The sequence below is a fragment of the Nymphaea colorata genome, chromosome 8, assembly GCF_008831285.2.
Source record: "Nymphaea colorata isolate Beijing-Zhang1983 chromosome 8, ASM883128v2, whole genome shotgun sequence".
Taxonomy (NCBI): Eukaryota; Viridiplantae; Streptophyta; class Magnoliopsida; order Nymphaeales; family Nymphaeaceae; genus Nymphaea; species Nymphaea colorata.
This window is the reverse complement of record NC_045145.1, coordinates 11,326,313-11,343,111: the sequence shown is the minus strand read 5'-3', so window position 1 is coordinate 11,343,111 and position 16,799 is coordinate 11,326,313. Positions and strand designations below refer to the sequence as shown.

Below are 16,799 nucleotides of genomic sequence, written 5' to 3'. Positions count from 1 at the left end.
TTTTCTTTACCTTTGAAATGATTCAGCTTCAGATCAATACTAGTCCATCTCTCTTTTAAGAAAATAAAGTTATCATCTACTAGCACTTTACTATTATAAAGCTTCAAATAAACACATTCTTGCTAGTATGAATTTTAATTCAAGAGTGTTATATTACATCTCTTGAGCATGTATGTCTGAGAGCAACGATCAGATCAATCAAAAACTTTGGAATGGGCTGGACAACATGATTGGATTTTTTTGGAACTGATGAAGCTGGGCCATGCAGATTAAAAACAAATTCATATTTCATAAAAATGAACAAATAAAGATTTATTTAATAGTTCTTTAGAATCATTTTGGATCTACAATGGCAACAAATATCACAATATGATCAAATCCAAAGGCAAACATGACAACATATATTGGAACCAATGTAAACAAGATATAGATTTTTTCTACATATCCAAACAAGTCCTTTTATATCTCAATCTAAACATCATGTAATGTGGATTTCACCAGTCCAAATATAGAAAATTTAAATCATATCAACATAGGCCCAAACATAACAATAGAAAAGATAACAAATATCTCCTTCCAAAAAAACAATTCTAGTTCTCTTAAGTCAACATTGAAGATTTTCTTTTTCTCACTTTTAATATGACACAAATATAAATCCATACCAGCTAGCCATATCTAATAAGAGCAAATAAAATTTCATGTATTGGAACTCTAGTACAATAGATCTTCAAATAAAAATATTTTGTTAATATGGATTTCATCATGTTTAAGAGTGTTATCTTACAACTGTAGGTAAAAAGCAAACATGATAATATATTGGATTCAATGTAAGTACATATATTTGGATCCAATGATCCAAACAAGTTAATCTGGATCTAAATCTATCATTTACCAAGCACTGGATACCATGTCTAAGAGTATTGATTTACACCTCTTAGCATACCAGCATATGGTAATATAATTATTGATCGAAGAATATCCTTTCATGAGGAGCAAAAAGAAATTCGTCTTCCAGCACTCTAGTGCTACTCACATTGAAAAATGTATGACTCATAAAATCATTAATTCTAAAAAATCAATGCATATCATAATATGTTTGGATCCAATATAAACAAGATATAGATCTTGAACAAAAACAAGTCAAATAAAATCATGCGTCAAAAGAGTGCAAAGTTTACTATGAGATCCAAATTTAACATTTAAATGGATATATAAAACAAAAATTTGGTCATATCTAATATCACCATGGAAATGGCGACGAATATCCATAAAGCAAACATAATAATATACGTTTGAACCAACATAAACAGGATATAGATTTTTAACCAATATCCAAACAAATTCAGATATGAATATGTCATCATCCCAACTAGATACAAATGTGGATCTTAAGTAACGATTGGATCCAAAAAAAATTCAAATGGTTATTTACATTCAGATAATACCAATGTCACCAATAAAATCAATATGTGTTTAAACAAAGAAAGAGGATCCAAATTCAAATACAATATGAACGTGTTTCAACATAATACCCACATCTAAATAAGATTTTAGTTAGTGTCAGAAACATAGGATTTATACCGCCATTGGGTCATGCACACACAAAATAACAAAACTTGCATAAGCATACATACATGTTGCTAACCATTCAGTTTTTCGATCTTGGCCAGTTCTGAGCCTCCCACTCTAAAAGTCATTTCTAAGTTTCAATTTTAAAGTCAAGACGAGAACCACAAAGAGGAATTTAAATCATCATTTAGATATTTGCAACACTAGCAATATCATGCCAAGGCATCTCCAACAAAATTCTAAAACACCACTTAGAAGCTAGGAGATTTCAATTTTAAATTTCAAAGCATGAATTTCCTCCATTATTTTCAAAACTATTTTCAGAACCCTTTTCAGTGTTTTTTAATAAGTTTAGGGTACCTATACACAATCGTACATAAAATCTCGGTTTTCCATAGAAATTGCAAAACAATTTTTTGAAACCTCTTTTAGCAATTTATAATAAGTCTGAGGGTATCTTTACATAGTTTCATATAAAGTCCCTAATTTTCACTGAAGCAAGCCTTTTTTTGAAAAAGTTTTTAGCAAAAAATGTTATGGCTTTAATTTTCAATAAATTCAACAACCTTTTGAAAAACCAACGAAAGAGGTGGACTAATTTTGTAATTCTCAAATTTTAGTATACATACTCTCCAAGCTCGAGTTTTTCTTCTCTCTCTTCTTTGAGAGCTTCTCTCTCCTCTTGTGAGAACCCTTTGCTAGGGTTTTGCCTGACGCTATTCTTCCACCGACTCTCTCTGCTCTCAAGCTGCCGCTGCTGCCAGCACATAGATGGGCAGCAAGGGAGATGGTTGGAGTTGTCGCCGGCGAGTAGCAAAAACACTTTTGGAGGCCTTCTTGCACATGCTTTGGAGTTTTGGGCCATTGCGAGGAGGAAGACTGCAGCCGCGGCAACTCTACTCTCTCTTTTATGACATGGCGAGGAAAAAACAGTCGGTTGAGCACTATATGCTCTCAAACCCTCTACATAGGGTCAAGGTCGTCACCGAAAAAGGAGCGGTAGAGAGCTCTTTGGCTATGTCCGAGAGTCCGGCGATAGAAAAGAAAAACAGTGTTTTCAGTGCCGCAAAAGGTGGGCAACCTGCGGCAGTAAGAAAAATCTTTCTCTCAGACTTGCGTGTGCTTAATTTTTTGCTAGACCCTCAAAGAGGGTTTTGATTTCCTATTATTTTCATTGTTTTCCATTTGGAATCCGCTACCAGAGTCCTTGACAGGGGTATTTCAGCCTCTCATTGGTGTTCTTTTCAGGTTTTGAAAGTTCTGTGCCTCTGTCGTGGTTCCTACAGAACAATCAAGGCCTTCGACTAGTGGGCGAATATCTATCATTTCGATAGTCAATCACACTCTAGTCAAGAGGATGACTTTGTTCTCTGTCTATCGCAAACAGAGAGATACAGAAAAAAACAAAGCATGACATGATACACAAACTAGAGAGGTTTTAAAAAACAATTAGGGTTAGCATGCTTCATGCTTCAAATCAGTATCACCTAGCATGCTTTCATTTTCAAGAGATATGATCCAAAAAAAAGGTCATACACAAACTGCATTCATCATAGTTATCACAGGCACCACCAAAAGTCTTAAGGAACTTATTGGAATTCAGAGAACCTGATGCTCTGATACCAATGTAGGAACTTTTGCAGCGAAACAATACCTATGATCAGCCCCTTGTCTGTGCAGCAAATTCACCACCAGCGGCACAGTTTGCTTGTGAAGAGGCTATGGCAACAACGTCTATTGAACTAAGCAGAAGAAACTAGAGAAAGAGAGAACCGAAGAGAGATAGTTTGTTCACGGGTTTCCTTTTGTGAGACTTGTTTAGGGTAATCATAGATGTGTTAACCATAATTAGAGTATTGCTAGGCTTAAATAGGTAGCCTCACAGGATTTCCCTTTTCCCAGCTTGTGGTTACAGTTAAAGAGATTTGTGGTAAGTTTTCTTATTTAATTTCATGACTGCAAGTGGGCCCTCTTATTGTTATAAGATGTAAAGATAGGACTCAAGGCCACTATCCAACAAGTAGCTAGTAGCCTGGCCGATCTGACCTCTGCCGCCTGTGCCTGTGTGCACCTCCTTCCACCTCTCAGCCTACTGCAACCTGCATCTATTGCCGGTGTGGTGCTAGAAGAAGGATTAGATCCCTTGCACTAGCTGCCTACCAACTATTATCATCTCTTAGCCAAGCCGAGAGCAGCCTTCAACTGTAGCCTTGCTGTCGGCCTCCATTGTTTCCCCTACTTGTATCCAACCAAGTTGCCCATATCTCATGGTCATATGACCCCTTGAGTGCTGAAAGCATCCAAAATGAACCAATTCGAGGCTTCAACTTTGGGACCCGCATGTCACTTTCAGTCTCACAGTTGCAAAGCTGGTTCATCCTAAACTCAGCCACAACAGCTACGTGGTCTAGCTGAATAATTTCTCTCTTATCCTTTATATATATCTCTCTCTCTCTCTCTCTCTCTCTCTCTTGTTGGTTTGTTCGTACATCGTATCTTTACAATTGCACACACGAGAGATCCCTAAGGTTTGGTGAGCCAAATTGAGGTTGGGTGTTATAATATTCAAGTATTCTTGCTTCGTGGTCTTGTCGGGATGGGTGCCTTGTACTTCTTAGACCACTGAGAGGATATGGTGTGTGCAAGGGATCCTCAACTAGTGAGGAGGACTCACGTTAGTTGGTATTAGAGCCATCTTGCATGCTAGCCACACTATGACCCATCAAACATTACATATGGAGCATGTAGAGGAGTATATCCAAACATTGACAGCTTTCATGGAAGAGATGTGCAACACGTCTGTTGGATAGTGGCCTTGAGTCTTATCTTTATATCTTGTAATTGCAAGAGGGTCCACTTGCATATACAAGATTAAATAAGAAAACTGACCACAAATCTCTCTGACTGTGACTGTTGCTGGCCATGAGGAAACCCTAGGAGGAGGTCAATAAAAGCCCCAACTTATCTTATACTTTTTACAATTTGAGAGATCACCCAAGCTGGTGCCTCCTAGAAGAAAACATCTAAAAAACCTAGCTTATGTTTATCTTTCTTCTTTCTTTTCTTCATGTTACAGTGGTTGTTGCTGCTGTTTTGTTGCTCATCTGGAGATGCCACTAGTGAAAGTGCTGCGTAGATGAAGATCGGAAAACGGGTGCCATTCCGCTGCACAAAACCCAACATTGGTATCAAAGTTGGTTCAACACTTGGACGTAGGGTCCCACACGCGCGGATAAGTGTGCCTTAAGGGGGTGGATTGTAACACTCCAAAAATTTAATCTTGTATTAAAGATTGTGAGGAATCTTCAAGGGCTTATAAAGGGGGTTATTAAATAAATGGTTGTTCTGGTTTTTAGCCTTTTTGGGGTTGGAGCCGAAACTATTAGGAGGCAGGTTGGGATCCATCGAACCAAGAGCTCGACTCCAAGAGTGGGTTGGGCTGTTACAGTGGTATTAGAGCCTTGTTTGTCAAATTCATGTAAGTCAGATCTGATTCATTGTGATGCCTATGATGTATGCAGTCTGCGCATAGATATATATTCCTCAGTTAATCATGTGGCATTAAGATTGAGTCTACTGAATATGAAAGCATGCTAGATGATGTTAAACAATATGTATGAAGCATACTAGTTGAAACAGATTTGAAGGTTTCCCACACTCAAACATATGATCTTACCTTCTATTTTTTGGAATTGTACTACTGCATCCTCGAGTCCTAAGGGGACAGGGGGAAAAGATTACCTCCGAGGATTAGCCTACGGTTTGAGCATCTGAAAACTGTCTTTTCTATCTTTAATCAACCACTATTTGACTGATTATACACCGTCTGTTTTTTTTTTCTCAGACACCTGAAGCACCCTGAGCTACATCCGCTGCCCTTGTTTTGGTGGTCTCCCACAATACTCTGTCCAAGCCTAACGGGTCTTTTGAGAATGGCTGGAGAAGCCTTTGTCGCTTCCCCACTTCAGTCGCACCGATGTTTTTTTTCTTCTCTTTCGGTGATGACCCAGACCAAACAGATCACAGAGGTTTTTAGATGCGTTATAGAGAGGGCTTCGAAGCTCCTGCTGCTTTCCGGGCATAGACAGTCATCAGTCTCACAGTAGCAAAAGGGAGATGCTCGCTGGTCCCCTTCCGCATCTCTATGGTTCTCTTCCTTGAAATGGTAGTAGAGGTCTCCAGCCGTCTCTCCCGCGCCAGTAGCATATACACACTGGTTGAAGAGGTGGCCGAGAAGAGGATGAAGGTCGGTGAAACCTTTGTAGAGAAGCTCATTGTAGCGACCCAAAGCCCCAAATCTGGTCAGAAAGCGCTCCAACTGCATTGCGGATGCGGCTTCAGACGACCTCTGTGCGGTAGAAGAAGAAGAGGACATCTTCTTCACAGTGACAGTGGAGAAAATTGAATAGATGCAGCAGAAGAGGTGTGACGGGTGAAACCCTAGCAAAGGGTTTTCACGAGAGGAGAGAGAAGAAAACCAAAAAATGAGAAAAACTCGAGCTCGAAGAGTATTTATACAAAAATTTGAGAATTACGAAATTAGTCCATCTCTTTCATCAAGTTTTCAAAAAGGCTATCTAATTTATTAAAAATTAAAGCCACAACATTTTTGCTAATTTTTTTTCAAAAAGAGTCTTGCGAAAGTTAATTTCATTGAAAACCTGGGACTTTATACAAAATTGCATAGAGATATCCACAGGCTTATTATAAATCGCTAAAATTTCATATTGAAGATTGTGATCTTTAAGGGCTTATAAAGGGGGTTATTACATATATGGTTTTCCTGGTTTCTAGCCTTTTTAGGATTGGAGCCGAAACTGCTAGGGGGCAGGTTGGGTCCCATCGAACCAAAAGCTCGACTCTAAGAGTGGGTTGGGTGGGTTGTTACAATGACGGCTCAATTGCAGCAGTGTTTGGATGTTGTCTCCTAGCTGCAACAATCACCGCTACCATCACTGCCTAGTGCATGTTGGACATCACGGGGAAGTCTAGCATGCGTAGTAACTCTTTTAGAGTTTTTAGGGCACAATTGGCATTGAAGCCAGCAGATCAACCGACTATAGAAAGGAGTCCAACCAAAGGGGAGCCACCAGATGATGTCTACCTCCTGTGCAGGCTACCTCCATGCTGCAGTAGCCCTAGACTGCACTGGTCACATTATTCCCCCGACAGTTGTACGCTGCTCAACATAGCAGGACCCCTGCCCGTCTTAGCCGATCGAGCAGTTGCATACGACCGAGCCAAGCTTATCACAATAGACCGTCTGGCGAGTGCCGACAATAGTTGTTTTTTCCCAGCATCTTCCTCTTTATGCCAGATAGCACTTTGATATGCCTGCCTTCTAGCAGTCAACGTACCACGAGCAACTCCAAACTTATACAGCTGCACCACAGCCACCACTAGCTGCAACTCACCTCCTCGACATGCATGCACCTTATACACACCACGAGCACTATTGACCTTACCATGCTTTGCATACACCTCACAATCATCGTTACAAATGTCTCACTATATGCATTTGGCAAATTATGGGCAACATGATGTGTTTGATCATGAGTATCATGGAGGCCATATCCTCCTTCACCTTTTTATGAGAATGAATATGTTTTTGATGATAGTTATGGTCACGAAAATGTGTGGGAATCAGTCCATAATCATCCATTCTTCCGTAGAGGTCATCAGCTTGATAGGACTCCATCCTTACCTAAAGTCAAAATTGAATTTCTAAAATTTGAGGGTAAGGGATTCCAAACTTCGTTTTTCAAAGTGGAACAATATTTCATATGTCAGGCTATACCCCGTAAGCAGTATATGTCCATACCTTGCATTTAAAAGGTGAAGCAGCAACCAGTGATGCTACGACACCATCTCGTATATATATTGAGACACGTTGGCGTGAGAGATCACCACTTGTTTTAAAAAGTCTTTGTTCATAAACTATGATGTAAAGTTTAAAAACCTCAAGATGACTAGCCCTCTACATGAGTACATTGCCAAGTTTGAAGACGTACGCACCATGGTAGGAACCATTCTCTTGAGAATTCTATTGGCTCATTCATTGGAGGACTCTAGGAAAACACCCGGATCAAAGCCTTAGCTGCACAACCTACCATCATCCAAGAATGTTTGAAGTTGGCTAGGCTTTTTGACAAAAAGCCTAGGAAGCTGTCGGCTTATGGAAAGAGTTCCTATGAGAAAAGACACATTGACAAGTCTCACCCTGTCTTTGTTGGCCACCCGTTATAGTCCAAGCTCATGTCTAAAATGTCCAATTTTGATCCATCTATAGCACCTAAGTTTGAGTATATATCAAGGCAACAACAGGAAGAATGACAAAAAAGGTGTTCACACCCCTCCCATGACTGGGGAAGTCCTGTGAAGCAACAAAATTGAATTTTTGTTTGAAAATAGATTTTGGAAGAGATGGATCTGCCCACTAGCAAGAGGTCCAACCATTCCTGTCACCTTTAACAAGGCTAATCTGTCTAAAGTCGACCATTTCTCAAGCTTGACAAGACATTTTCCTATATGTTTGTGGAGGAATTTGAAATTTTGAAGTCATTTTGAACTTGATTGAAAATTTGGAATTTGATTTTGATGATCAAAAACTTAAAATGGTTTGATTGAAGATTGGAATTGATCAGAACATCTTCGAATTCCAATAATGTTGAAGATTTAGAAATTGTTTTGAATCGAAACTATTGAATTAATCCTAATAATAGAAATTAGATTTTGGCTAAAATTGGAAACTGGAATTTTGATTAGATACCAAGACCAAAACTTAGAATTCAAGTTTGGAGATTAAGAACTTGGGCTAGTAATGACTGGCGTTTTGATATCAGTAATTAGAATTGGTTTGATCATGAAAAGTATAAAAGTAACGTTGGTTGAGGCTTGAATCTTTACACTTTGAACATTTTAGAAAAGTTGATTTCACTCGATTGGTTGAGAGTTTGAATAGTTGAAATTCAGACTTGGAAAACTTTATTGATTTTAAAATTTGGTTTTGGCAATGGCCAAAGTTGGGGACTTTGTGAAATTTGCTTGGTCATGGATAAAATTTGATAGATTTGAGAGAATTATTTTGATCGACTTTGATCGGGTTTGGGCTAAGCATTCAGATTTGAAAAGGATTTTAGAGTGAAGTCCATGAACTCATTCAGATTTTTTAAATCTAGGATTTATGGAATTTCATTTGGTCGATTTCAGTCAAGTCTATTTTGGTCAAAACATGGGCGTTTACAAATATGAGGAAATTTTATGAATCAACCTTCAAAATTATCTTCTTTTCATGAGTTGGATTTTTGGTGAAAAAAAATTTGGATATAGCTTCCTCTTGAAATTCAGATTTTGCTTAAAATATGTGGCCTTTTTGGAAGCAGGCTTGTGAATTTTGTTTAAGAAGAAATTGAGTTTGCCTTGACATTGTCTAGATCACCAAAGTTGCCAAAATCCTTAGATTTGGAATGAGAGAAGCCTTTATTTGAACCCAACTTGATTAGACTTTTGAATTCCCATTGGTTTTGGTAGATTTTTTTTTCAAGGTCATGAAACTTTCTGAATATTTTCAGAAATGTATTTAAATGGTTTGTTCTACAGTGAGTTCAAGTTTATTGCTGTTCCATTCATGAGGAAGATTGCACCCATGATTCAAACGAATCTGTCTCTTGGAGGAACAGGTTTGAAAGGCTATGCATCATGTTCATGGAATATAAAGCGTATCATCCATCCTTCACTCACTCCTCTTGTTTCCCATGGAAAATCATCGAAGGGATAGACAAATGAGCAGATTTCCACTCAAATTTTGAGGATCACACCACAATTTCACACAAACAGGTCTCCTTTAAAACCAATTTTTTAATATGTATAATAGGCTAATTTTGAAAACACTATATTCTGGTTTTTTCAAAACAGACATTCGTTTTGGAGAATTGTAAGTATCATGGGAATGCATGCATATGTGTTTTAACATGTACAACTTTGTGTGATATTCCAGCTAGACATTATTCCCAACTTTTAAATTAATTGAATAAGAAACCCCAGCCGATACTTTGTCTCTCTCATTCAAATATTTACAAATCAGCAAAATGAAGCCGCATGGACTACTTACCTTGTTATGACAAAAGGGAACAAAGCAAACTCATCAATGGCTGAGACCATCGCGTCTGATTTCATATGAAATTTGGCTGTCATTGCGGACAGAGAAAACCATGACTTAGGGGCGACGTGACTGTGGGTTTAGGTTCGAAGATGGCAAGGGAAGTTGCTGGTTTGGAAGTGGAGTTTTATATGATCTGATCAATCATTTTTTTGCCTCAATGTTATTGGTTTTGGTATAGATTAATAAGCATTGGTGGAATGCAAGATGGCAGCATTTAGATGGACCATGACTAAACAAAATTTTTTATTATCTTGAAATAATCATTTCATATTTAAATGAGAATTATGGTGATAGGAATGTGGCAGATGGTAGCATGCTCAATGCTGGCTCCTACAGATTGGAACCAGTGAGCCAATAGTGATATGGCTCAAAATATTATACAACTTGGTTCCATCCAATTGAAGAGAAACCTAGCCGCCATCAGTTAGGACCATCTAGGTGGTCATGGAGCAATCTGAAGCTGCTATAGCAAAAACAATTTTGATAGTTCAAGTGTTGGCAGGCCAGGGATAGGGTCATTTGGACCTGCAAATTCGGTGCAATTGGGGGCAGTGACAGCACTACCGAAATGGTTGTTAGTTGAGCCATGGATGGGGATTAACACGGTTGCTTTGGCAAATGTTTCCCAGATCAGTAACTAGTAAAAATCGATAGCTAGCTCGAGTTTGACAACGACAAAGACTCAAACAGATTTGAACAATCATGTAATGGATCAAAATAAATATTATAAGTAAATGGATTACCATGAGTGAACGAAAGACCAGATCAGACATCTGCTTATAGTGTCAACACCAGCTGAACTATGGCGCCTTCCCTTTTGATTTTTTTTTTTGAAGTAGGAATTGTTGTTGTTTGAGCTAGAGGACTTTATGGGGCACTTCTACCATTAGGCCCATTCAGTCAAATCACTGCCCAATAACAATCACTTCATACGAAAAGTTAACTGAACCATAAAGAGTAGTCTCGATCTGTGATTGATTCGTAGCTGTCATATGCAAATATCATACTAGGATGCTCATTCATACACAATCGATGTGGAGAGATACTCGACTCGATACCCTGCCTAATCTATCATAAGCAATTATAATTCCTAGCATGCATTCAAACAAAACACGGTCATAGGATCCAATGATCCTGAAGAAATCCTATACTTGGGAATATAACACACACTCCATATTTGGCCATAGGTAGGGATTTGCCTGAAATGCTGCCATACCTGTCATTTGACTCCATAAATACCTAAAACAACCTCGAGCTCTAGATTCTACCACTTAGGATTTGCTCGATGTACCCGGCCCACCTATGAAAATTCAAAGCGATAAATTTTTCTATCTACTTTGCTCTAAAATCTATTTATGTAAGAAATAGAACCATCGAATCGCGGTTACCATCTCAAGAGGGTACCAAAAGGTAAAATCAGCCGTAGAACCCTCCAACAAGTTTTTACCAACTTTTTGAGGTTATGACCGATCAATTTAAACTCCAAGCCCTCGATTCAACCTATTGGTAGTATGTTTTCCAGCTTGCTTTCTTACTTGAGGCATCATCCCGGCAATCATGGTTCTCATTCATCAATTCGATGACAACAACTTTATCTCACTAGTAAGAGTGTAAAATTAATCAAATCCACATGAAACGAGAATTATTATCACACCTTAGTAAATGTTCGAACCCCTAATAATTTACATGTTCTTTCATCCCTTAAAATTGTAATTTCACATGCGACCCAACATTCAAGCATCGCAAAATTCAATAAAATGCATGAGTTAATGCCACTCCAAAAAGTTTTAAACTTTCTCCAATGTAATAAAATATCTATCGTGCACCCTACATCATCTAATCTTGAATCTAACATGCTTAAACAATAATTATTCATGTACTTAAGGAAAATGTTAGATAAAATAAGCTTGATTAGGCCTCACTCACCCTTTTTATAGAGTCCCAACTACTATAAGGATCCCTAACATCCAATCTAAATGCTCGACCGATCACCAAAAGCCAAAGACTATCCACTGTCGTCGCCACCAAGACCCCCTATTTGTGGTATGACAGAAACAACGTTTTCCTCCAACTACCAAATCCAAAACAACCCTAAAGAGAGTGAGATTGAGCAAGAAAGAGACCAAGAAAGAGGTCTCACGAGAGAAGAGAACATCCAGTTGAAAGGGAGAGCCAAGACAGAGAGATGGCTTAGCTGAAGGAGGTGCATAAGAGAGAGTACATGGGAGGGAGTTTAGGCGAGAATGAGGGAGTAGGTGAGAGGACGACAGAGGGTTCGGCTGAGGGAGACACACGGGAGAGAGGGACAACAACAGAGAAACAGAGGGCAAGGGAAAAAAAAGACGAGAGGGGGAGAGTGCATAAGATCAGGGGGAGTCTATGAAAGAGAGCTTAGTTGCCTCAAATGCTAACCCTCCAAGCCACCATTGATTTCAGCAAGAAGCTCCTATAGTTGGAACATCCAGCCACTCTGCTTGTGTCAAGAGTTGGAGATGTGCACTTCTCCAGCAAATACTGCCTCAAATGTCCTCCTCTTTGGCTTAGGCATCACCAGCTTGAGTCCAAAAAAAAAAAAGGATTTCTTTGGTCTTGATCTAGATGCCAGAAAGTTAGACCAGACCCTCCATTTGGGTGTTACTCACTCCAACCTATGTGTTTCAACTAGTTTCCAACCTAGACGCGTCAACTCAGCTTCATTTAGGTGTTTCAGCTAAATTCTAACCTAAAACACCTCTAGCCTGCATCACATGCCCTTCAACATTGCCAACAAGCCCTGCTCCCTCTCAACATCATCTGTTGAGTCTCGTTGAGCTAGCTAAGAGTATTGATTGAATGTATGACATTCTTAAAGAGGCGATTTGGGGTCGAAGTGAGTCGATCTCATGTGCTAGTTAATCTTATTATGAATGTGCCCTCATAAATTCATAAAGAATAATTGATTGGAGGCTAGTGAGTTATGACATTATATTTGGGATACGTTCCACCCTCACCACTGGTCTTGCTTGCTCGGAGCATAGGTGGTGCAAGTCCCAAGATACCATTATATGAAGTGCTTGGAGCTTTGGGCTCCCACCTTCCCAACCTGGGTGCCCTAGGGAGGACTAAACAACTCTCCTTAGAATTTACACACCATGGTTGATTGCTATATTGTTGCAACATGTACAGATCTATATTATTTTGAGCTACCATGAGAGATTGTCTCTCGACTATAGGCCACCCGTGGTGTGCACACACCTATGTTTTTCATCTACAAGAGTTTTCAATTCACTAAATTGAATGTAAATGAAACAAATGTGAATGAAGTGATTGTGCATGAATTGAATTTGACTAATAAGTGTGTTGATTGTGGCTATTGAGCAATCCCTACATATTATGGAATATGCAAAGGACTACCATAACAAGTTATGTGACTGCATGTGCATATCATGATATCATAGTGATTATGTTTCTTTATATGATTCCAAATTTGAGCCCTTACCTTAGAGGTTAGAGATTTATCTGGTTTGTCTTCATACTGGGAAGGCTCTGCCTTCTGTTGTTTATCTGTTTCAGGTTTTGGTAGACCAGAGGCAGCAGGTTGATTAGATGGTTCCGCTCACATCCTATTGAGAAGATTTTGGGTCTATAGTCGTGCCAACACATCACCTTTTGTCTCATTGATATCTTGTTTTTTGTTTAGACATCTATTTTGTCATGCATGTCATTGACAAATGTGAAGTCATTTTGTATGAACTGATTTTGATACATAATGGAATATTCCATCAATTTGCTTTTCATAGGTTCATTTTAATTGTTGTGTTGTCACACCTCTACATGTTACAAAAAAAAAACTTAGTGGGTTAAAAAAAGGTCGGAGTGTGATAGGGAGAGATTAGACAGGTGGGGGTAGAGTAGAATAGTCTACTTGTGTTTGGTTTTGGGTTTGATTGAGTGTTTATTTCACTTTTTTTAGAGCTAGATTTTTCTTGGGGAAACACAAAATTTTTTATTTTACATTTTCAAAGTAGTGTAGGAATTGTAGCCGCTATTCTCTGTTTTTTATAGAAATTTCACCACATAAAAATTCATTTTAAAATATAAGACCACCTTCAAAATTATGTTTTCTTATCTGGAACTTCTTTAATATCTGTAAAATGAAAACTAATCTTTGGTTTGGCATTGTTCTATGTTTTCAACAGGTTAGGGGCATATTTTGATGTGGAGATCATTGCATTGAGAAACTCTAGAATGAAACATTCTAGAACCAGCCAATGACCACCCTTTGATCATGTAAGAGACATTGACAAAGCCCACGTTAGGGAGTATTTTGTGTAAAGAACTCTTTAAAAGGGATGGATAAAATGGATAAAATTGATTGTGAAGATCAATTGTTGAACGGAATATTTATGTTGTGTTGCCTCAAGCTTACTCTTCGAACCAGGTGATTCATGTTGCAGCGTCCAGGGACAAAACCTTGATTATGGTGATGATCTTCCATCACAGGATCAAGGCTTGCCTTGTAAAATAATTGGATGCCTTTCTTGGACTAGTAAGACTTTTAAAATAGATGGGCACCAGGAATAATGCCAAGTAGGAAAAAGAAAACCTTGATTTCTGGTGTTGTTACAGGCATAACAATCACTGCATCACAATTCAATTTCTGTGCAGCCAAGGCAACACCTTGGGCATGGTTTCCAATAGATGAGCAGATAACTCCATTGTCCAGTTGTTCTCTTGAAAGCCTGGCCATCACATTAGAGGCTCCACGAAGCTTAAAAGAAAAAAACTGCAAAGCCACATTATCACTTACTATCGGTAAGACCTTTTGAGCCAGCAACTTAGGATAATATAACAGGAAAAAGTTTGTTCTTCCGTGAACCATTTTTGCTAGAATGCAGGTTCCAACTGTGTTCATGAGCCCAAGCGTTCACCTCAATTTATATGTCTACACCATAAGCAGCTGAACTAGCAATTGTTATGTGGATTTGTACCTTCAAGTAATAAAAATTCAAGTGTTCCAGGGATATCCTTCAGAGCAAGAACATAAGTTGTCCTTGGTCCATAATATTGCCATGGCATCAGCCATTTGGTCACTTCCAGTAATGCCTCCCAATTTATCGCCAGGCCACACACCAAATCTTCTTTCGTCTAGGAAGTCAGTATCAATGATGTTGGAGCCATCAAGAGGATCAAAAGCAACACTAAACCCTGCTGTAATTGCCAAGTTATTATTCTTTTATCAGTAAAAGGAACAACCATGGAAAACTAAAGTTTGTAGTCTCATTTAAGTGCTTCAGACTTTCTACAGGGCCATCCATTTCTTTAAACATGGTATTGGTTCTTCCTTGTTTAACAACGGATGGTAAATAGGGATATGTTCTATGCTTGGGTTGTTCTTGAATCAGATTCAATATAATGCAATTTGTCTTCTTGAGTATTTGGCCCTTAATAATTCTAATTTGCCCATTCTTTGAGAGAATGTCTTAAGCAAATCCTTCTAAGCAAGTCTTGTTGATCTTAACAAGTTTCTGATAGTTCTTCCATGTATTTCAGTAACACAGGTCGAGAGCCACTTTGTCATCTGTTGGTTCATTTTTTGAGCCAGAACATCATACTGGAAACCATATCTCATCTAATGTTAGTTCATCTTTATTGACTCAAGTTGAATGTAGGAAAAATGAAGTGAAAAATCTGATCTGGTAAAGCAGCAGATTTCTATTTTCTACACTAGATTGCTTCTATTGTCCTTGTTTTTGTTATAACATTATAATTCTCGAGGTGCACTATTGTTTCAGGTGCTTGCTACATATCATGTTAACTTGTTTGTGTGAGTATTGATCAATCTATCAAATAATTATTTTTCTGAAATACTATTTAATCAGTTAATGCTCTTTTTTAGCTTGGTCAAGCAATTCATAGGACCAACAAACTCCTTGGGGGTTTGATTCATTGTTTAGGCCCTCCTGTAGTTGATCTTATTTGAATTGTATTGACTTGTTTGCATTTCTTAGTGCACAACCATGCACACTAAGGTTTTCAACTATGGAATATCATGCAATTTCCTCTCTCTCTTTCTCTCTCTCTCTCTCTATCTCTCTCTCTCTCCTCTTTCTCTCGCTGTCCACCGCTCTCGCTCGTAGTAGGTCTTCGTCTACGCAGCACACAACCATCTCAGCTGCTTCTCTTCCTCAGCATCCACTCTCCCGAGCGATCTTCCCGTGTGTGATATTGAGGAGCAAGAGCGGTCTCTCTGTCTCTCGATCTTCCTGTCCACTCTCCAGAAACTTCTCGCTCTCTCTGTCTCTCAGTCTTTCGTCCACACGCAGAGTGAGGTTGGGCAAGCGGGAAGGCGGAGCAAAGCCACCAGAAAAGGGAGACAGACGAGGCCGCCCTTGTCTCGTCGCCACCATGCTCGCCCTCAGCAGGGTCATTCGGGCGCCTCCCGCCCATTCAGCGCTCTGAGCAGCACCCGACCGGCATCCTCCCACACACCCGAGCGGCTTCCTCCCGCACCCCCCTTGGCACCCTGAGCAGCTCCTCTCCCCGAGCAAGACCGGCGTCCTCCCGCACCCCCTTGCCACCCAACGCTGCTCCTCTCCCCGCGCAATGCAGATCCCTTTTCCCTCTCTATCGCTTGGGGCGTCTCTCCCTACGCCTAGAGCGAGTTGCGCAGTACCTGTTTGTTGAATCGCCTATGAGAAACAGGCCCTTTTTCGGTGCGTAGCCCGTTTTACTCTTGCACGTGGGTGGTGTCATGGCAGCCCTTCCTCCTCCCCCACCTTTGCGACCGCCCCCAGGGGCTTGGGGTGGGGGTCCTAGTCTTTGTGGTATCAGGCCGGGTAACCCCCTCCCTCTTAATCGCTTGCTTTGTCGTGCGGCGATCAGTTTTCTTTGCTCGCCTGAGGGGGTCCATCAGGCTAGGGCATTGTCTTTCAGTTGGCAGTCTACTATCTTCAATTGTGTTTTTGCCGGCTCACTTCAGCTGAGAGACGCTCGCAGACTCCTCCAGGCTTTCCTCCCGTCCGCGCATTGTTGTTTTCTCCTTTTGCAGATGGGTGATTGTTCCTTGCGGCCGCGGCTCCCTAAGGTG

General features: G+C 39.6%; 1 protein-coding gene across 3 annotated transcripts; it reads left to right on the top strand.

Annotated features, from left to right (window-relative positions):
- Positions 1-2,229: 2,229 nt before the first annotated feature.
- On the top strand, positions 2,230-6,125 carry LOC116258427 (uncharacterized). Of its 3 annotated transcripts, XR_004173714.2 has the most exons (3): positions 2,230-2,641; positions 4,646-5,047; positions 5,414-6,125. XR_004173714.2 is itself a non-coding variant. In XM_050078962.1 (2 exons), the coding sequence occupies exons 1-2, from the start codon at positions 2,341-2,343 to the stop codon at positions 4,703-4,705; spliced, it is 378 nt and encodes a 125-aa protein (XP_049934919.1). In that variant the 5' UTR covers positions 2,230-2,340; the 3' UTR covers positions 4,706-5,134. The 3 variants fall into 3 exon arrangements, 1 of the variants encoding a protein (XP_049934919.1); XR_007574026.1 differs by lacking the exon at positions 5,414-6,125 and having other exon boundaries at positions 4,646-5,134; XM_050078962.1 differs by lacking the exon at positions 5,414-6,125 and having other exon boundaries at positions 2,230-2,658; positions 4,646-5,134.
- Positions 6,126-16,799: the final 10,674 nt, after the last annotated feature.

Excerpts from the sequence above, each read along its gene's own strand:
- LOC116258427 (XM_050078962.1), top strand. The coding sequence starts at position 2,341 with ATGGGCAGCAAGGGAGATGGTTGGAGTTGTCGCCGGCGAGTAGCAAAA. Across the intron at positions 2,659-4,645 it reads AAGGTGGGCAACCTGCGGCA|TGGTTGTTGCTGCTGTTTTG; the intron begins GTAAGAAAAATC and ends TTCATGTTACAG.